At 51.4% G+C, this 21,852-nt stretch overlaps 1 protein-coding gene and 1 long non-coding RNA gene across 4 annotated transcripts; one reads left to right on the top strand and one right to left on the bottom strand.

Moving 5' to 3' along the window:
• Positions 1–15,608: 15,608 nt before the first annotated feature.
• Positions 15,609–16,805, bottom strand: LOC123945907. The gene is made up of 3 exons (XR_006819528.1): positions 16,522–16,805; positions 16,333–16,381; positions 15,609–15,685 (listed from the first exon to the last, which is right to left on the bottom strand). It is a non-coding gene; the product is annotated as an uncharacterized LOC123945907 (long non-coding RNA).
• Positions 16,806–16,963: 158 nt separating this feature from the next.
• Positions 16,964–21,469, top strand: ARSA (arylsulfatase A). 3 transcript variants are annotated; one of them, XR_006819759.1, is made up of 10 exons: positions 16,964–17,115; positions 17,499–17,751; positions 17,941–18,181; positions 18,299–18,517; positions 18,592–18,761; positions 19,049–19,173; positions 19,266–19,393; positions 19,605–19,707; positions 19,794–20,474; positions 20,751–21,469. XR_006819759.1 is itself a non-coding variant. In XM_046013707.1 (9 exons), exons 2-9 carry the CDS (start codon positions 17,534–17,536, stop codon positions 20,111–20,113), a joined length of 1,524 nt encoding a protein of 507 aa, XP_045869663.1. In that variant the 5' UTR covers positions 16,964–17,115; positions 17,499–17,533; the 3' UTR covers positions 20,114–21,469. The 3 variants fall into 3 exon arrangements, 2 of the variants coding, with proteins under 2 accessions (XP_045869663.1, XP_045869664.1); XM_046013707.1 differs by having other exon boundaries at positions 19,794–21,469; XM_046013708.1 differs by having other exon boundaries at positions 16,973–17,061; positions 19,794–21,469.
• The last annotated feature ends 383 nt before the right edge of the window (positions 21,470–21,852 follow it).

A 21,852-nucleotide genomic window follows, 5' to 3' on the forward strand; every position in this document is an offset into this window, starting at 1 on the left:
GTCCAGACTCTTCCCAAGGTCACCGGCCTGGCTGGAGTGGGGGAGCAGAGGGTCCCCTGGGGACTGAGGCAGGATGGGAGGGCTGGGGGAAGGGGGGAGCAGGAAGGGGCCTGTCAGAAGGCCACTTTATCTGCAGGAAGCACCTTGGGAAGCGCGAGGGTTGGATTTCCTGTGGCCCAGCCCTAGAGAGAGGAAACTGCTGCTTCCCAGCCCCTCTCCTGTCTCCACTACCTTCCTGCCCCCACCCCCCACCAAGTCACCAGACCCACAATTCCTGCCCACCCTCCTTCCCCAACCTCCCACCACCACCCCAGCTGCCTTCACTCCCAGCTCCCAGCCTTTCATCCCTCCGTGGCTGGCTGCTAGGCCAGGAACCTGCTTGCTAGAGTGCTTGGTTCGGGGGATGAAGGCAGGAGGCCAAGAGGAGGCCGCACCTTTCCTCACCACCAGCCCCGCAGCCCAGACCTCTGCACTCGCCCTGCCAAGCTGCCCACCCAACTGGGACTTCAAGGGAGCCCCTGCAGCCTCCCAGCGCTGCCCCCCCCCCCAACCTACTGCCCGCCCGGCAGTGCAGCCACAAAATCTTTTAGGGGAAAATCTCCTTTTTTGCTGATCGGCAACCAACAGATCTTTGGTCTCCAGGCCTAGGTGGGCCCGGCACCAGGAGATACCAGAGCCCTTGCTTGGTTCTGTCCTGGTTCCACAAAGTGCCTGGCACATAGGATGGGCACATAATGAATGAATTCCAAGCCTGCACATTCCCCCGGCTCTTACCACCACCCCAGCAAACAGCAAAAATAACAGAACCCAGAAGCACCTAACCCACATTACGTCCCTCCATCCCTGCAGCATGGTGGGTTTGCAGAGGATGAAGCCAAAGGATGGTGGGTGTCTTTGCCCTTTATTTTGTTGGGAATAAAAGAACCAGGCCCCTCACCGGCCCCCCATAACTCCTGAGCAGCCCCTCACTCAGCAAAACTCCGCCTCCCGGGAAGAGCCACCCTTTGCCTCCCTCTGCCAACCTCCCTGTCCCAGCCCAGCCCCTCCTCACCCGTGTCCCTGTCCCGTCAACAGACCCATGGCCGTCTGCTTCCCACTCTTTCCATCCAGGCCAAGATTCCAGAAAAATGTTTCTCACCCTCCCTGCTTCTTTCCCACATTCTCTCACCACACACATTCAGACGCAAACAGGCCCCACAGGGCCTTGGGGGACTCATGTGGGCAAAGCACCTAGAACAGTGCCTGGCACATCCCCGAATGGGCCCCAACCCACACCCACGCAGCTGGCCCAGGCCCATAGGCCACACAAAGGCCCTTGCCTCACCACAGCCTCCCCCACCGCACCCCACCCTGTGCTCTTCCTCCTTGACCTCCCAAACCTCAGTCGTCTGGTGGCCTTGATTTCATTCCCTGCACCTTCCCATTCTTAAGCCCGCTTCCAGCATCTGTGGTCCATACCCTCCTGGCCTCTGTGGTGGGTTCCTCTCCTGGCAAAGTTTATTGCCTCCTTTCACACTCCTGGGGCCCACTTCCTCCCCCAAATCCCAGCCCTGCCCTCCCTCAGCAGCTTCTCCCAGCTCCCCCACTCCCCCTCGGGTTCCATGCCCGCTGGGTGGGGCATTTTTCGCCCCCCACGGACTGCCCTTCTTCTCTCCCTCTGCACTTTGCTTCCCCTGCCCCTCCACCCGCCTCCCTCTGATCCAGGCCTCTTTCTTCCCCAGCACCTGTCCTAACATACTCGGATTCACTTTCTTACCTGTGGTTCCCTCCTGTGTCTGTGGCCCGGGAGGAGTGCCCGGGACACGGTGTGGGCTCCAAAGCTCCAACCCACAAGCTCTTCATACCCAACCTTCTCTGCAGCTCAGACCCTCTCCCAAAGTCTGGAGCAGTTTGTGGGAGACAGGAACCCTCGGATGTCGAGCTCACTGTCAAACTCTCTGCGGCTGGTGTCATATTGGGCTAAGTTTGATTCCCTCCACTTATTTAATGTCCATCAATATACTTAGGTCCCATTTCATCCTGAGTCTGATACACTAAGTTTTACTTTTCTGGGAATACAAATTATTTCTAAAGAATCAGCTTTTTAGGGCGCCTGTGGCTCAGTGGGTTGAGCCTCTGCCTTCGGCTCAGGTCATGATCTCAGGGTCCTGGGATCGAGCCCCACATCGGGCTCTCGGCTCAGCGGGAGGCCTGCATCCTCCCTCTCTCTCTCTGCCTGTCTCTCTGCCTGCTTGTGATCTCTGTCAAATAAATAAATAAAACCTTTTTTTTTTTAATCAGCTTTTTAGGGACACCTGGTTGGCTCAGTAGGTTAAGTGTCTGCCTTTGGCTCCGATCAAAACCCTAGGGGCCTGGGATCAAACCCCACAACAGGCTTCCTGCTCAGAAGAGAGCCCGCCTCTCCCTCTACCTCTGCCTGCCACTCCCCCTGCTTGTGCTCCTGCACCTCTCTCTCTCTCTCTCTGCCAAATAAATAAATAAATAAATATTTTTTTACAAGAATCAACTTTTTATTTTGCTAATCATCTGTATTTTCTATTTGGTTTTATTCTGTTCTATTATCTTTTTTTTATTGTGTTATGATTCTTTTTCTAATCTCTCGAGTTGGATATTTAATTCAATTTTTAGTCTTTCCCTTTTCTGAGAGTAAGCTTTTAAGTTTACATATTTCCAAGTGGCACTTCAGTTAATGTCCCTTAAGTCTTGATAAGTAGTATTTTTAATTTCATGTTCTTCTGATTTTCTAATATCAATTCTTTGGGCTTGGGAATTGCTGAAAGTATGCTTCTTTACATTTTCAAATGCATAATAGGTTTTTTTGGAGGGAGGACTAACCTTTAGTTACTGATTTCTTACTTTATTGTATATGGTCAGAGGAGGTGGTCTGCATAGCCCTTATCTTTTGGGATTGTGTGGAGACTTTCCTTGTAGCGTGGCTGCATTGGCTCTTTCTATAAAGGTTTCCTATCTGTTCCATAGGAATTGTTGTGTGCAAGGAGATACAGAATCTCCGTTATACCCAGCGTGTTAACTGTATTATTTAAATATCCCATGCCTTTTCTGATTTTGCATCTACTTGATTTAGAAATAACTAAAAGAAATGGGTTAAAATCCCACTACTATGCTATTTGTTTTAGCAATCTCTCCACGAAATCTGCCTGTTTGGGTTTTATATTTTTGAGACTCGGTTTTTAAGAGCTAGGAGGTTTAAGATTATTATACCTTCCTGATAATTATTCCTTTTGTTATTATACACTACTGGTCTTTATCCCTAATAATGTTTTTGCCTTAATTTTCTTTTTTCCAATAATTAATCTACCATAGCCCTTTTTTGTGAGTATTGACCTCATATATCTTTTTCTATCCTTTTCCTTATATCTTAAGTATGCTTTTGATATACAGTCTCTGTAGCTAGATTTTTTTTAAAAAAATCAATCTTATAGTTTTCAGCCTTTAATGGTGTGTTTATTATGGTTGGTGATAGGTTTTAATAGATCTTTACTATCTTATTTTGGGTTGTCTATCTTTTTAAGATAGGCGTCTGTCTTATCTATGCTTCCTTTTTCTCCCTTACCGGTCAAGTGTTCTTTATTCCCCTTTCCCTCAACTCCCATTGGCTTGGAAGTTTTGCATTCTCTATCACTTTCATAAATACACTAACATTTTACCTGCATAATTGACAAATCCTACAGTCAATTACTCTCCCCTCCTCCCTTCTATGGAATAGGAAGAACTTAGATCCCTTCCCTGTGATCTCTCGCCTCCCCCTCCAGGTCCTTGTCCTCACCGCTGTTGCCTCCCGACTGATCATTCTCATCTCCTGCCCAGCGCTGCTTTACACTTCACTTCCTTTTCCTTCGAGGCTGAAGTCTCTTTTTCCGGAAAGCACACGCTCGAGATACTTTTAATGAACATCTGTTAGTGAGAAATTCTTTCAGTCTTTGAAATGTCTTATTTTGCTCTTTCTTGAGTGAGAGTTTAGCAATGTAGACTTCTAAATTGACAATTATTTTCCTCACCGTATTTTTTTTTTTCTGTGTGTGCTCTGTTCTGGGTAATTTCCCAATTCTGATTTCCACCTCATTAATATTCTCTTTGTCTATGTTTAACCTGCTGTTAATTCTCCTCATGTTTGGTCTCCTCAGTTTTGATTTTTTGCGTTTTTTTTAAAGATTTTATTTATTTATTTGACAGAGATCACAAGTAGGCAGAGAGGCAGGCAGAGAGAGAGAGAGAGAGAGGAGGAGGAAGCAGGCTCCCTGCTGAGCAGAGAGCCCAATGCGGGGCTCGATCCCAGGACCCTGGGATCATGACTTGAGCTGAAGGCAGAGGCTTTAACCCACTGAGCCACCCAGGAGCCCCTCCTCATATGTTGTTTTTTTTTTTTCATAGAGTTTTCAGTTTCAATGACCACAGATTCTATTTCTAGAAGCTCAATGTGGTACATTATCAAATCTGCTCACTCTTTCTTTATATTGGCTTTTGCCTTTTTTTACTTTTTGTCTTTTTTTACTTAATGCCATTTTAAAACATCTTGTCTTTAATTATTTAAAAAGTATTGATTTTTAAATTTCTAGTCAATTTAGTTCTATTATATGACCTTTTTGGTGGTCTAATCTTGCCTAATCTAATCTACGGTGCCGACCAACTTCACCTGTGGCAGATTATTTCTGTGAAAATTTTGTAATTTGAAGTTATGAACTCAGTTGGGCCTAATTTATGTGGGGACCCTAAGCAGCCTGAATGTGTCCCTTCAGAGGAGTCCCACTGTCCCCGGACTACTTGTACATTAATTTCGTGGAGACTACAAAGAAGAATATAACTCAAACCTCAAAACTGATGGGGGCAGGCAAGGGTTACAGCCTCACGGGGAGTTTTCTACAGAGAGACCACCACAAAGCTTTATGAAAATTTCTTAAATAAAAAAATATGCAATAAGAATTATGAAAATTCATTCCTTACTAAGGTGTTTGAGCGCTACATGTCTTTCACTGAGCAAGCCACTGGTATTATTCTTGTGGCACAGACGAGGGACCGAAAGCCATCAAGAGTAAGTAATGTAATGGGTCCAAAGTCATGCAGGCTGGACAGTGGAGAACCCAGGACTCGAACCATGGCAGTGGGCATGGGACCCAAGCAGGGCAAGTGACAATCCTGCCCTGGGATTTTTTTTTTTAAGATTTTATTTATATATTTGACAGCGAGAGAGAGAGAGACCACACAAGCAGGAAGACGGAGAAGCAGGCTCCCCACTGACCAAGGAGCCTGATGTGGGGCTTGATCTCAGGACCCTGGGACCGTGACCTGAGCCAAACAAGGGCAGATGCTTCAAGACTGAGGCCCACAAGACACCACTTGTGCTGGGATTTTATCTCTTACAACTGTTCTCCACTCTTGGGTTACATAAGAGCCATGAACTCAGTAGCTACAGGTGACCAAGATTCCAGCCTTAAGAAGAGAGCAACAGTTGGGGAAGTACAGGTACGGGGGACAGAGGAGGTTTTGAAGGGTAAGTCCCTAAACACGCCCTGGAATCTGAAAGCACTTCAGTTTTTCTTGAATTTGGTTTCAAGAGCCAATAGATTTCCCTTCTCGGTTGAGAGGCCACCTACTGGCAGGTTGAAGGTTTGGCCTTGGAGCAGTTGTCGGGATTAAAATCCCAGTTCAGCCTCCAAATACCCACATGGCCTGGAAAAGCTTCTTACCTTCCCTCTGTCTTTCCTATGTCTCCAGAACACCATGCCACACTCTGCTAGGCTGGGGACGATGGTAGGCATTGTCATTCCCCCATTTATTCTGGCCACGTGCCGGGTCCTGTTTCAGTTGCTGGACCTGAGGCAAGCACTTGCCTTCGCAGGTCAAAGGCTGGCTCCTGGCCTCCTGGGCCATTGTGTAGCCTAGATGAGTTCAGTGAATATGAAATGCTAACCATAGGCCTGGTGCACAATGAGCACAGTTTTTATTAACACCATAGAGCTGATTCCGGTTTGGTTTCTGTCATCTCCAGAGCGCCTTCTAATGAGCATTCTTCATATAGAGTGATGTGAAGGGACGACTGATCTTCGTCATATACTCTTAGAGCATTCGATTTTAAATATTATTTTAACTGTGAAATTAAGGGCAGAAATATCTGCCTAATTCCTTTCACATTTAGGGTTCCAATTACCTTTTCTCTCAAGAGCATGAGTTTTACCCACAAGTTTACTCTTCCCTGCAAAGGTCACTGACAATTCAAGAACTCTGTGGGTTTTTTGTTGTTCTGGTAAATAATACATAACAGCAAAGTCACCATCCTAGCCATTTTTAAGTGTACAATACAGCAGTGTTACTATTTCGAAATAATAAATCCTTCCCTGTGTCGGAAGACAGGCACAGGACTTGCAGGCGGAACACGGTTTAGGGGCCTCTGCCGGACGGGATCCGAAGACAGAGAAGCCCCCCCAGGGCCGGCGCACGGCTGAGTGGGGTGCAGTCCGCTCCGTCGGGCCTGGGCCACGGACCTGCTCCCTGCGCGGAGCGGAGGGGGCTGGAGAGCCCGCGGGGCCAGGGAAGGGGCCTGTCGCCCAGAGAGGTCTCAGCCCCTTGTCGCCTTCCTCGGTGACAGGGCGTTGTGCCCGCGCACCCTCCGGCCTCCCCACCCCTGCCCTCCAGCCTCAAGGGAAGCGCTTCTAGGGGTGAACTTCACTCTTCATTCTTTTCGTTCTGCGTGAGATTCCACTGCAGGAAAATGCTGCGCTTGGGGACCCCTGGGGGGCTCGGTGGGCTGAGCGTCCCACTCTGGTTCGGGCTCAGGTCGCGATCTGGGGTCGTGAGATCGAGCCCGGCATCAGGCTCTGTCCTGAGGGCGGAGCCTGCTTGGGATTCTCCCTCTCTCCTCCTGCCTCTTCCCCCACCAAAATAAATAAAGTTATTTTAAAAAAAGAAAATACCACATTTGCCTATGAATTCATCCGTTGAAATGTATACTTTTTTACAGTCTGGAACGATTATGACCAGAACTGCTGTGAGCACTTGCACGTGTCTGTGTGGCTTTTGCTTCTCTTGGGTAGACACCTAGAGTGGCTATGTCTTACCATCGGGGGACGCTCACTTTTTAAGAAATTGGCAAGCAGTTTTCCAGAATGGTAATATCAGTTTAAATTCCAACTTCTTCCATTTCCTCCACGTCCTTGCCAAGACTTGGCATTGACTTTTTCCTAATTGTGGCCATTTTAATGGATGGTCACAGTACCTCCTGGTCCTTTAAATCTGCATTTCCCTGGTGATGTCGAGCCTCTTTTGGCTTATAGACCATTCACACGTCTTCTTCGGTGACACGTCTGTTCGAGTCTATTCCCCCATTTTTAAAAAACTAAGTAGTTTGACTTACTGAAATTTAGTATCTCTATGTATTCAGGACACAAGCTTTTTTGTCTAAAGTTCTCTAATTTTGTTGCTTGCCTTTTCAAAGGCATTTTCTTTTCAAAGAATAAAAGACTTTCATTATTATATAATCAATTCACATTTTTTCTTTTATTTGTCATATTCTTTATGTCCTAAAAAATCTTTGCCTACCTCAAAATCCCAAAACTTTTCCTCTGTGTTTTCATCTTGAAAGTTTTATTTGCAACAGTTAGGTCTATGATTAATTTCAAATTAGTTTTTTTTAAGATTTTATTTATTTATTTGACAGAGATCACAAGCAGGCAGAGAGGCAGGCAGAGAGAGGAGGAAGCAGGCTCCCCGCTGAGCAGAGAGCCCAATGCAAGGCTCAATCCCAGGACCCTGAGGTCATGACCTGAGCTGAAGGCAGAGGCTTTAACCCACTGAGCCACCCAGGCGCCTTTCAAATTAGTTTTTATCTGTGATGTCAAAAAAGGTTGATATTTGTGTTTTCCGTTTTGGGATGTCCATTTGTTTGGGGCCACTTTTCAAATTATTTCAAAATGGTTTTTGCTGTGGTGAGATATATATAACATAAAATACACCCTTTTAGCCACTGTAAGTGTCTCGCTCAGTCCATCTGCATTATTGTGCAACCATCTCCGCTGTCTGTCAGTCTCCAGAACTTTTTTCATTACCCCACACAGAAACCATGCCCGTCATGCGGTAACTCTCCATCCCCCTCTGCTAGCCCCTGGACCCAATTCTGTCTCTATGGGTCTTACTGCTTTAGCACCCTCCCAGCACCATTTTTGAAAAGACTTTGCTTTTCCACTGAAATGTCTTTCCACGTTTGTTGAAAATCTGTTGATCACATATATGCAGGTCTAGTCCTGACTTTTCCTTCAATCTACATTTATATTTTCACTAATATCAGATTTCTTAATTTCTTAGAAGGTTTTTTTTATTTATTTACTTGACAGACAGAAATCACAAGTAGGCAGAGAGGCAGGCAGAGAGAAAGGAGGAAGCAGGCTCCCTGCTGAGCAGAGAGCCCGATGTGGGACTCGATCCCAGGACCCTGAGATCATGACCTGAGCTCAAGGCAGAGGTTTTAACCCACTGAGCCACCCAGGCACCCTGGTCTCTTTTTTTCTTTGTTCATTTCCTTTTTTATTTTTTTTAAGATTTTATTTATTTATTTGACAGAGAGAGAGACACGGTGAGAGAGGGAACACTAGCAGGAGGAGTCGGAGAGGGAGAAGCAGACTCCCTGCTGAGCAGGGAGCCTGATGTGGGGCTCCATCCCAGGACCCCGGGATCATGACCTGAGCCGAAGGCAGACGCTTAACAACTGAGCCCCCCAGGCACCCCAAGTTCATTTTATAATTGTTTTTTGTTAGTATAGTATATCCAGTATACTAGCCAAAAAAAAAGTTATCTACAAAAAAAGTATATATTTTTGTATATAAACTTTGTAGCCTGTAAACTTGTTAAATTCACTTAGTTCTAGTAGCATTTTTATAGGTTCCTCAGGATTTTCTACACAATCAGGTCATCATCAAATAACAAAATACTTATTCCTTTTGAATTTTCTCCATTTTATTTATTTTTCTTGCCTTATTCCAATGGCTGGGACCACCAATACAGTGTCATATAGAAGTAGTCAGAGCAAGCAGCCTGGCTTTGCTCTCACTCATGGGAGGAAAGTACCCGATATTTCACCATTAAGTATGATATGATGTGAAGGTTTTTCGGTAGATGGCCTTTACTAGATTTAGAAGGTCCTCTTAGAAGAGGCAGAGTTGTCATCTGCAGAGAGTTTTTCATCATGAACAGATGTCTGACCTCCTTAAGGAATTTTTTTTGAACCCTACCCAATAACTCGACTTTATTTCATTGGTCAGACTGAGTTTGGCTGCAAGCAAGCTTAGGAAATGAAGTTCTTTCTTGGGTGAATACATGACTGCCCCCCCCCCATCAAAATCAGGGCTCTGTTAATAAGGAAGAAAGCCTCATGGATATTAGAATAGGCAGCTAGGGGCGCCTGGGTGGCTCAGTGGGTTAAAGCCTCTGTCTTTGGCTCAGGTCATGATCCCAGAGTCCTGGGATCGAGCCCTGCATCCCGCTCTCTGCTCTGCGGGGAGCCTGCTTCCTTCTCTCTCTCTCTCTCTCTCTCTCTGCCTGCCTCTCTGCCTACTTGTGATTTCTGTCAACTAAATAAAATATTTTTTTAAAAAATTAGAATAGGCAGCTAGCAATCTGTCAACCTATGTGTACAATTCTAGATTAACAGTTATTTACACTCCACATTTTTAACTTACTATTCTATTGTCATCTGGGTTCTACTGCTGACATTGAAATACATGCTGTTAAGTTGTTATTCTTTCTGTAGGTAATTTGTTCTTTCTGGATGCTTTTAAGAGCCTGTCGTCTTTAATATGATTCCATTTCAATTTACATATAGGTGCTGTTTTGGTTTTAGTTGTCCTGTTTGGGGTTTGTTATGACTCCTGGGTCTTAGGGCCTACGTCTTTCATCGAATCTGGAACTTCCCAGTTATCATCTTTTTAAATGTTGTTATCTCCTCAGTATCCTCTGTAAAAATATGTTAATCTTATGGATGAGCTTTGAAAACATTATGTGAAGTGAAATAACTGATTCACAGAAGGGCAAACGTATGATCAACTTGGGCAAACATATGATCAACTTCTATGAGCTATTTCTGGGGCTGGGAGAGGAGGGAATAGGTAGCTATTATTTCATGGGTACAGAATTTCTGTTTTGTATGATGAAAAGTTTTGGAAATGGATAATGGTAATGGTTCTACAATGTTGTGAATGTATTTTATGAAATTATAAGGTATGAAATTTTTTAAAGATTTAAAAATTTTTAAATATGTTTGACCCTCTCATTCTAGAATATTCTCATCTCCCAGTCTATTTTGTATTCTGGGTAATTTCTGTAGACCCATCTTCTTTTTTTCTTTTTTTAAGATTTTATTTATTTGTTTGAGAGAGAGAGGGAGAGCCTAAGAACAGGCAGGGGGAGGGCCAGAGTGAGAGGGAGAGGCAGGCTCCCCACTGAGCAGGGAGCCCAATGCAGGGCTTGATCCAGGACCCTAAGATCATGACCTGATCTCAGGATCAGGTCTCTCTGAAGGCAAACGCTTACCTGAATGAGCCACCCAGGTGTCCCTGTTGGGCCATCTTCCAATTCAATAATTCTCAGCTGTGTCTAGTTTGCTGTTTAATCTGCACACTGAAATTTCAATTTTATTTTTGTTTTCTAAAGTGATATTTTTGGGGGCACCTGGGTGACTCAGTCAATGAAGTATCTGACTCTTGATTTCTGCTCAGGTCATGATCTTAGGGTCCTGGGATCCAGCCCTGCACCAGGCTCTGCACTCAATGGGGAGTCTGCTTGAGATTCTCTCTCCCTCTGCTACTCCCCCTGCTTGTTCTCTCTCTCTCCCTCCCTGCCTCTCCCTCCCTTTCTCTCTCTCTCTCGCAAATAAATACATAAATCTTTAAAAAATAGTTATACTTTGTTCATTTTCCTTTTTTTTTTTTTTAGAGATTTTTTTTTTTAAAGACACAGTGAGAGAGGGAACACAAGCAGGGGGAGTGAGAGAGGGAGAAGCAGGCTTCCCGCTGAGTAGGGAGCCCGATGTGGGGCTCGATCCCAGGACCCTGAGATCATGACCTGAGCCGAAGGCAGACACTTAACCGACTGAGCCACCCAGGCGCCCCCTTTGTTCATTTTCAAATCTATCAGAGTCTTTCCCTTTTTTTTTTTTTCCAGATCCTTTCTGACCATTTCTCATCTCTTGTCCAGGTTTTCATGCATCTTTTATCTCTGTGAACATTTTTAGCATACTTATATGGTTTGTAATTTTAGATTGTGACCTCATGTTTGGCTAACCCAATCTGTGAGAACCTGGAGACTGAGTTACGACTGTGGTCCTCCAGAGATTATTTGCATTTGCTCCTGCTAGATGCCCCCGTGCTGCCAACTGACAACCACTTCAGCTCAATTCCAAACCACCCAGGTAATACATATTTAAAACCCACACCCATTTGAAGGTACGTCTATCCTTATGAATTGAGGAGAGATTGTATTTGCGTCTTGTGGTGAGATCATCACAATATCTTTTCTCTTTTTTGAAAATCAAATTTTTTTCCTAGTCTTTCTAGCCCATCACTGAAGTTATGGATCTTTAAAAATCCTGAGAATGTCCCTGATAACATGCTTTCCTACCCTCTTGCTTTTAGCTTCCATTTCATTTAGTGTCTCTGGGGATATCCCTTGCTTTCTTTCTTTCTTTTTTTTTAATTAATTTATTTAATTGACAGACAATATACAAGGAGGCAGAGAGGCAGACAAAGAGAGAGAGGGGGAAGCAGGCTCCCTGCTGAGCAGAGAGCCCGATGCGGGGCTCGATCTCAGGACCCTGAGATCATGACCTGAGCTGAAGGCAGAGGCATTAACCCACTGAGCCACCCAGGCGCCCCCCTTGCTTTCTTTCAAGCTCAGCTATATACATTTAAAAGAAGGCAAATTATATTCTAGTGAACATTTCCAAGTGTTTTGCATTTGGGTTAAGTTGTTGAAAATCTTTTTCTTTTTCTTTTTTTTTCTAACTTTTTAAAGTAATCTTTATACCCAGTGTGGGTCTTGAACTTACAACCCCGAGATCAAGAAGTGCATGTTCTACCTACTGAGTCAGGTCCCTCAGAAATGCTTTTCTTTTCTTTTCTTTTCTTTTTTAATATTTTGTTTATTTATTTGACAGAGATCACAAATAGGCAGAGAGGCAGGCAGAGAGAGAGGAGGAAGCAGGCTCCCTGCCGAGCAGAGAGCCCGATGTGGGGCTCGATCCCAGGACCCTGGGATCATGACCTGAGCCGAAGGCAGAGGCTTTAACCCACTGAGCCACCCAGGCGCCCGGAAATGCTTTTCTTATTCAACCACAGCAGTCAGCACACGTAACTGTTCAATGATTGTTTGCTGGACAGGTGTTAAATGAATGCATAAATAACAGAAGAACATTCTACATTTTAAAATGTTTATTATAGACCTATACACACACACACAGACCCCAAAATATGAGGTACTAGGAATATGGCACTGTACCAATGGGTCCCAACTGATCACCTACGTCCTCTCATTCACTTGGGATTTTGGCATTTTTTTTTTTTAAGCTCTATTTATTTATTTGAGAGAGAGTGAGTGAGCATAGGGGAGAGGGAGAGACAGTCTTTTTTTTTTTTTTTAAAGATTTTATTTATTTACTTGACAGAGATCACAAGTAGGCAGAGAGGCAGGCAGAGAGAGAGAGAGAGGAGGAAGCAGGCTCCCCGCTGGGCAGAGAGCCCGATGCGGGGCTTGATCCCAGGACCCTGAGACCATGACCTGAGGCGAAGGCAGAGGCCTTAACCCACTGAGCCACCCAGGTGCCCCAGCATCTTTTTTTTTTTTTTAAGCAGGCTCCACACCCAGTTCAACTAGGAACTTGAACTCATGATCCTGAAATCAAGAATCAGATGCTTAACTGACTAAGTCACTGAAACACCCCAGGATTTTGACACGCATGTCCCTCCAAGTGATCCCTCACACACTGGACCCCCAGTTCCCCAACCTCTCATCTCACTGAATGCAAAAGCTAGAGTTTGGCTATAGATTACAGAATCGTGCATAGCTAATTTGACCAAAAAGGAATTTAATACACCAGGATTAGTGCCTACAAAGTCATTGGAAGGACTGAAAGAGAAGCGTCTGGTCTGAGCTTCGAGAAATGCACCCCGGCCCCAGCAGCACCATGGAACTGGTTCTCCAGGGAGTCACTCTTCTGCCGCAGTTGACAGACCGAGCGCTGGACAGCTGGGGCCCCGACTGCTGGCCCCAGTAGGCCACACCTCTCAACCCCTTTTGCATCCAGGTAGGGTCATGTCACAGAGTTCTGGAACTGATCTGGGTAGAAATGCTATGTGCTACTCTAACCCTAACCCATAAAGGCCTCCTGCTCAAGCCTGCACGCTTTCTCTTCGCCCTCCTGCTTGCTGGATGTAGGTATCCTGGATGACCTTAAATCCATATGTTGGAAATAGCAGCACTTCCTTTGTCCTGGTCCCCAAATGACTGTATGGAGAAGAGCCCCGCCCCCCACCATCCCTGCCAATGTTGCAAACTGGACTTTCTGAAAACAAGAAATAAAATCTGTTGTACTTAGTTCCTGAGATTTGGGGGTTTAGCTGTCAAAGTAGGTGGTGTTTCCTCAACGGATACTCGAGTGGCGTTCTGGAGGCCTCATGGGGCCTGCCTTGGAAGTCCTTGCCTGGCCCAGCAAATAGTGCTGCATTGGCTGCTTGATATATCTTGGCGACTGGGGAAATTAATACAAGATAAATTTGCATAGCCACTGTGTCCACCGTGAGACGGACTTGTGTCCAGGGAATGGCTTTAGCTCGAAACCAGTACCTGACAATCCCTGAAAGCTTCAAGTGCCTCCCCCACACCCCACCCCCGCCCTCCCAGTGCACAGCAATCTTGGCAAAGTTTTCACCTCCCTGCAGGGGAGGCCACAGGGAAGACTTAGCATGGCCTTGGGTGTTTCTGCCAGGTCTTTCCCTCTGGCACAGGGCTCGGGGTCTGTGAATGACTCATGTCCAGGAATTGGAAGAGGAGCTGGAGTGACTTTCCTGCGTTGTGAGTCAAGTCCAGGCCAGTTCCTGAGACCCAGGGTCTTTCCACCACCACCCAAGCCTCCACTGGCACTCCCCTATGTGTCCTGGAGGGTGACTCCGTGGCCAATGAGCCAAGGGCCTCTGAGTCCACACCACTGTGTTTGATCATCACGATGACCACACCTGCCTGGCCGCATGGCTTCTGCCTCCCCATTATCTCCTCATTTTGTTTCATCTCCACCCTACAGCGTCTAGCCTCCCCAGAGCCTCTCAGGAGTGTTGCTGCTCCCCTCCCTTTATTATCTTGGTGAGGGGATGTCCTCCAGGCCCTCTAAACGACACGTGGGGGACAACGGGGCAGGTTCGCGTCTCAGTCTTTTTCTCCGCTGCTGAAAAGAAACAACAGGCTCCAAAGCGTTGTCACTTTTGCTAAGCGCCCCAAGACTTATACCCTAACCTCACTGCGGTTCCAGCCTCTCACAGTAGTGGGCTTTCCTGGTCAGCCCAGTGAGGTCATGTGTGTGATGAGACCCCTGCCTTCCCTAAAGAAAGGTGACCTTGCCTGAAGCAATCCACTCTTTTAACTTCCTTGTCCCCTTTCTTCTACCTCTAAAATCCTCCCATTTTGTACAACTCCCTGGAGCTCCTTTCTCCGTACTGGATGGGATGCTGCCTGATCCAAGAATCACTGAATAAAGCTAATTAGATCTTTACATTTATTCAGTTGAATTTTGTTTTTCAACACCACTAAGCCAAGGACGTTTCAGCATCCCAGCTTCATCACACGAGGGGAAGCGCTTTTGCTAAAACTGGGATTTACGAAGAGGTGCACAGATGGGCCTAGGAGCAGGTTCAGGAGCCTGACTAAAGTTTGGTCAAGGAAACCTCCCTCCCTTGGTTGAGACATGCACCCATCCGCTGTGCCCTTCTGGAACTGGGGCCAACCACACCACATCAAGGTGGCTCCAGGGGAGGAAATCCCCCCCCCCCCCAGGTGGGCCAGAACAGGAACAGTGGTTGCTGAGGGCAACAAGGACGAGCTGGAGGCCTCCACAGATGGCTTCTGATGTCGTGGGTCCCCACAGCAGCCAGCCCCGGGAACGACTGCGGAACCCCTTCTCGTTCTCCCTGAAGCCCTCACCCACCCCACCCACCGCACACAGGCCCAGGAGACAGAGGCCTCTCCTCCTTTGTCCTAGGCACAGAAAGACAAGACCAGCACCACTCATTGCAAGGCCCCTCTCCTGACTGTGGGCGTCAGTTCCAAATTAGCAATGTCCCAGGCGTCCAGACCACATCATGCGGGCTGGCAGGCTGCCTCCCATCAGGCCTCTATCCCAAGCTGACCCTCCTGCCAGCTCCTGCAGCAACGCCAAAAAAGAACTCACATCTCCAAAAGACTCAGCCGCCTGCAGAGGCTTGGCTTTGAACAAACAGAGCTGGCAGCACACAGACCTTCCCCCTACCTAGAGGTCAGGGCTGGGCTGGCGCAGCGGTCCCGTGTGCACACACCTGAGCCGCCTTCAGGAACCTCAGGGGGAGATGCCAGCCATTTGCATAACATCACAGCCGCAGGCAGGCTCTTCCCAAGAATCAGGGCAGGTCCTTGGCTGCCTGGGGTAGTTTCCAGCTTGCGGCTGAAAGGGAAGAAAAGTGCTTTTGGTTAACTCCTTTTAAACTCCAATTCACAGCGCCGACCAGCTGTGATAGCTCCAATTACAGGTTCAAAGATTTCTGGGCCACAGAAAAACTTCCTGTCCTGGCCACTCAGCCCCATACCGCTCCCACGCAAAGGCCCAGAAACCACCCTGGAACGTGCCACCAAGGAGTTGGGTTGCCAGAGACTGGATCCTTCCTTTCCCCATAAGGTCAGCAGCAAGCCTTGACCACAACCTGAGCCCCATCTCTGAGAGTTCCTGCCCTTCAAATTTTGCTCCCCACACTCCCCCTTGTCTTGAGCTTTCATGTTTCATTGGGAAAATGCCAGCTCCCCAGCTGGGGTCGGGCTTCAGTGGAAGCTGTGTCCTGTTCCCCAACCCTTGTTCCCAGAGGCCATTCAGGGCGCTGTCCACTCTCCCGTGGGTTCCAGGGTCAGGAACCTCCCCAACCAGAAACCCAGGTCCTGGTCTTCCTGATGTCAGAAGTCCCAGAGGGATGCCCTGAGCTTGTGGGGGAAACTGAGGCCAGAAAGCTGCCCTGGAGAGTTTCCTGGGGTGGGGGGAGCTGTCCTAGGGAGCTGAGCTGCGGGCTGGGGGCCCCAGTTACTGCAGGGTAAAACACCCACCTAACCTTCCTCCTGGGCACTCCCTCTGACTTGGAGACGGCTAAACCAACTGCGGACCACAAAAGTGAAGTCATCTGTCCAAGGTTATCCAGTGATGGAGCCAGAGCCCACTCATCTCCCGCCGGTGGGTTCGTCCCACTGGGCAACCCCAAGGCAGGCCAGACCCCAGACACCCAGACGCACACGCACCCAGTACACACACACGGAGGGGAAAGGGTTTGAAAGAATTTGCTGTCTCGCCGGAAGTAACGTCGGGGGGAAAGCCAGCAGTCGGTGGGTTCCGCCGCCTTCGTTCCGCGTGGCTCATCCAGCGATGCCCGCACACCCCCTTGCGCTCAGGGCCTTTCCAAAAGGACCCGAGTATCCCAGCCCGAGGTGTGGGGGCCCCGCCCGACCCCGCGCGCCGCTCCAGCCGGGCCCGCTCCAGCCCCTCCAACGGCCTCGGGGTGCGAAGGTGGCCGAGCGCAAGCCACCCGGCGCCCCGCGCCCCGCGCCCCCAAGCCCAACCCCGACCCGGTCCCGGCCCAGGCAGGCCCCGCCCCCTGGAGGCCCCGCCCCCGCGAGCCCCGCCCCGGCCCGCCGCGCGCGGAGGGTCACGGGACCGCAGGGCGGGGACGGGGGCGGGGCGCGCCGAGGCGGAAGCGCCCGCGGAGGGCACGGCTGTCCGCTGTCGCGACCCGCCCCTCCTTGGCCTGGTACTGGCCTCGGCCAGCCGCGCCGGACCCGGGGGTCAATGTCATGTGACTTCTGTCCCTGACCAGGAGCCTGAGCCGCAGCCTTTAGGTGAAGAGGGTCAGATCGCCCGGGTGTCCTGGTCCCCGGGGGTCTCCAGGGAGTTATATCCCAGGCTACGGTCTCCTGGGTTCTGTTGGGGTCACGGGTCTCCCGAGGTCCGCTGGGACTTCAGCGGGGAGTATTTGGATCTGGGGTCTCAAGAAGGGGGTAGTGCCTGGGTCTCGTGTCTCAGGGAAAAGGTAGCGCCGGGATCTGGGGTCTCCGGGGAGAGGTAGCGCTTGGATTTGGGCTCTCTGGGGAGAGCTAGTGCCTGGATTTGGGGTTTCCGGGGAGAGGTAGTCTCTGGATTTGGGGTCTCAGGGGAAGATAGTGCTTGGATCTGGGGTCTCTGGGGTAGAGCATGCTGGAGCCAGTTTGCTTTCTCTCCCAAGGGTCTCTTGTGACAGTCCCGTCCGTGCTGTGTGCCATGGTGGTGCTGTGGGCTCTGGCTCTGGCCTTGGCCATAGGCTTGGCCACTGCTGGCCCACCTAACATCATGCTGATCTTTGCGGATGACCTGGGCTATGGGGACCTGGGCTCCTATGGGCACCCCAGCTCCACCACCCCCAACCTGGACCAGCTGGCCGCAGGCGGGCTGCGCTTCACCGATTTCTATGTGCCTGTGTCTCTGTGCACACCCTCCCGGTAAGTGAGGGGGCAAGGAACCCATCCCGCATCTCCCAGGTTCACTCTGGGCTCCAGCCAGGGAGGTAGAGGGCTCTGTCTCTTTGGAGAAGTTCACATTTCTCTGTCTCCACCCCTCTCATCCCTCCTCCGTGTGTCCATTTCACGCTAAGTTTCCCTCTGTCTCATGGACTCTGACTTGCCCTGTAGGGCTGCACTCCTGACCGGCCGACTCCCAGTTCGGATGGGCCTGTACCCTGGAGTTCTGGAGCCCAGCTCCCGAGGGGGCCTGCCTCTAGAGGAGGTGACCCTGGCTGAGGTCCTGGCTGCCCGAGGCTACCTCACAGGGATAGCTGGCAAGTGGCACCTTGGGGTGGGGCCTGAGGGGGCCTTTCTGCCCCCCCACCAGGGCTTCCATCGATTCCTGGGCATCCCATACTCCCATGACCAGGTAGGAACCTCCAGGGCCCTCAACCACCCTCCTCCCCACCCCCAACCAGTCCCCTTCCCCTTGACCCCTGGAGCCCCACCCCACAGCCCAGACTCCTGAATGGAACTGCTCCGCCAGGGCCCCTGCCAGAACCTGACCTGCTTTCCGCCGTCCACCCCCTGTGATGGCAGCTGTGACCAGGGCCTGGTCCCTATCCCACTGTTGGCCAACCTGTCCGTGGAAGCACAGCCCCCCTGGCTACCTGGACTGGAGGCCCGCTATGTGGCTTTCGCCCGTGACCTTATGGCTGACGCCCAGCGCCAGGGCCGGCCATTTTTCCTGTACTACGCCTCTCACGTGAGTGACCGTGGCCTTGTCCCCTGAGCTGCCCTTGACTCCTAGCCTGCGCTGACTCCTGTCTCCACCCACAGCACACCCACTACCCCCAGTTCAGCGGGCAGAGCTTCTCCGGGCGCTCAGGCCGAGGGCCATTTGGGGACTCCCTGATGGAGCTGGACGCAGCTGTGGGGGCCCTGATGACAGCCGTTGGGGACCTGGGGCTGCTCGGAGAGACACTGGTTATCTTCACTGCAGACAACGGGTTTGCTGTGGCAGGGGGTGGGGACGTGCTGGCTGACGCCTCACCGGCGGGTCCCTAGGGCCTCCCCATCCTGACCACTGGCTGAGGACGTACGGCTAAGGGTGTCCGAGGGGCTGCTGACTGTGTTACGGTGACCCACGGGGCATGCGGGAGGCTGGGGGCCACAGGTGTGTGGAGGTACTGGTCTAGGTCACAGAGGAGACGGGCGTGTGCCGGCCACTTCTGCACACAGCGTGGAACTCTGGGGTCAGCCTGAGCACCACTGATAGCCTCCTTGTGTGTCCCAGGCCTGAGACCATGAGGATGTCCCATGGCGGCTGCTCTGGCCTTCTTCGTTGCGGAAAGGGAACCACCTTTGAGGGGGGTGTCCGAGAGCCTGCCTTGGCCTTCTGGCCAGGCCACATCGCTCCTGGTCAGTCCACAGGCCCTCTCCTCACAAACCCTCGGCCCCACCTCCCCGACCCCGATGGCCAGTGGAGTGACCACACAGCCTTCTGCCTCCAGGGGTGACCCATGAGCTGGCCAGCTCCCTGGACCTGCTGCCCACCCTGGCTTCGCTGACGGGGGCTCCACTGCCCAACGTCACGTTGGATGGCGTTGACCTCAGCCCCCTGCTGCTGGGCACAGGCAAGGTAAGGCTCACGACCCTGGGACCCTGGCTGTCCCGCTGCAGCCCACAGAGCCTCTGTTGACTGGCCTCCAGATGGGGCTGCCAGTGGGCTTCCTGGGTGGGCGAGGAGCAGCGCCACATCCAGGGCCTGACACAAGGCCGATGGCTCCAGCAGGTGCACATGAGCGCTGGGGGCCCCCTGCCCACCCCGTGATCCCTGCCTTTGCCCCCAGAGCCCTCGGCAGTCTCTCTTCTTCTACTCGGCTTACCCAGACGAGGTCCATGGGGTCTTCGCCGTGCGGAGTGGGAAGTACAAAGCTCACTTCTTCACGCAGGGTAATCTCCTCTCCCCCAGCCCTGCTGATCCGCTCGCGGCCCCAGAGCCCAGTCCCTCTTGTCCCCAGACGTGCCCCCCTCTCCAGGCTCCATCCACAGCGACACCACGCCGGACCCCGCCTGCCACGTCTCTAACCCGCTGACTGCCCACGAGCCCCCGCTGCTCTTTGACCTGTCTGAGGACCCTGGGGAGAACTACAACCTTCTGGGAGGCACGGCTGAGGTCGCCCCAGAGGCGATGCAGGCGCTGAAGCAACTCCAGCTGCTCAAGGCCCAGTTCGATTCCTCGGTGACCTTCAGCCCCAGCCAGATGGCCCGTGGCGAGGACCCTGCCCTGCAGATCTGCTGTCAGCCTGGCTGCACCCCACGGCCTTCCTGCTGCCACTGCCCAGAGCCCCAGGCCTGAGAGGGTGGGCAGGCCCGCCCAGGGCGCCTCCCCCACCCGGGACGGTTGGCGGCGGCAGCACGGGCGTGCAGAGGGGCTCTGTACCCGGTAACCTAATAACACCGTCTGATGCTCACGGGCGTGGGAATTCATCTGATCCTTTCGGTGACCCCCGAGGTAGGTGCCGTTCTGCCTGTGGTACAAATGAGGAAACGGGCGTGGAGAGATTCGGCAACTTGTCTGAGGCCACCCGGCTGCTAAGAGGTCGGCCTGGGATCTGAACCCAAGCACCCTGGCTCTGGGAGCTGCCCACCAGTTGTGATTGTCTGTGTCAGTGCAAGCTGGGTTCCTGAGTGTGCGCGTGTCCCCTCCCGGAAGCATAGTAAGTGCTGTTGTGTGCCAGGGACAGGGTGGGGGGGTGTGAGGGCAAGGTGGACAGAGACCTTCAAGTTGCCAGCACCCTTGAGCCCCGGGTGTTCCCTGAAAGACCATGCCGGGAGGCACCAGGACTGGGGCGGTGGGGGAGTGGGGGGCAGGCTCTTATCAGAAACCCACCCGAGGGCCTGAGGGAGCACGACGATTTGCATGTCCCGGGTGGGGGTAAGGGGAGATCAGCTCCTGGGATGGCTCCCCCAGATCCTGCCTCTGCCCCTTTCAGAGCTCTGCATTGTCCACCTCCCCAGACGTCCGTCCCCCGGCTTTCCCTCCCGGCAGACGGAGGCATAGCTCAGGGGTGGTTCCATCCCTGCTCCACACTCTGCAGGCTGCCCGCTGTGCTCAGAATTAAGTTCAAGCTCCTTAGAGGCCCCACGTCCTCCGAGGCCTTCCCCACTGCTTTCCCGACAGCCCTCAGCTCTGGTGTGCTGGCTCGGCCGTCATCTGGTGGGGCTGGTGTGCTCTCCGCAGAGGGGACTCTGACCCACCTGTACCCACGTTAGCAAAGTGTAGACCTTGTAGTCACCTTGTGTGTGCACGCACGTGACAGGTGCACACAGGTCCCCATGCTCCCTCCCGGCCGGCTTGACAAGAAGAGCTTGTCTGGGTGCTTGAGGGCAGTACCCATGTCCTGCTAATAGACCCTCGCCTTCCCAGTGTTGGGCAGAGGCCTGTGGTCTAGGAGGCATGGCCTCTCCGGCACCCAGTCTGAGCCAGTCACCATCCCATCCAGTGACTGGCCCCAGAATGCCACGTGACTAAGTCCTGGTCCGTGAAAGGTCAGTCGCTGTCCGCCAGGTTCCCTGCAGCGTTCTTCCTTGGGGCAGTGAGGGTGCGGAGCTCTCACTGCTCTGACCAGACAGCCTGCAGCTGCAAAACCCATGTCCCCAGCCACCTCGCTCCAGAGCTCACGATATAATAAACACCACCTGCTTAAGCCACTGCTGGGGGTTTATCTGTCACTTTCAGACCAAAGAAGTCTTGCTGGAATGGGACACGGGATGCACGGCAACCGTGTCCGCAGGCGGTCCGGGAGCTGCGCTGTTCATGCCCCAGATCCTGCTGTGTCTTGGGGCTGTGCCCCCTAGGGCAGTGCTTTCCCTGGGGACCCTTGCAGCCAGTGATGCTGGTTAGGAGGGCCCAGATGAGCTGGGTGTGCCCTCCTGTAGGCTGCCCTTTCTCTTCTGGTGGGACACAGTCACCTCAAGGGGCCTTGGTTCCAGAGGGAGGACTGAGGAACTGGAGCAGGCCCGGTGTCTGTGCGTGACCTCCAGACACCCAAGTGCTCAGCAAGAACCACACCAGCACTAACACCCATGCAGGCA

The sequence above is a fragment of the Meles meles genome, chromosome 7 (assembly GCF_922984935.1).
Source record: "Meles meles chromosome 7, mMelMel3.1 paternal haplotype, whole genome shotgun sequence".
Classification (NCBI taxonomy): Eukaryota; Metazoa; Chordata; class Mammalia; order Carnivora; family Mustelidae; genus Meles; species Meles meles.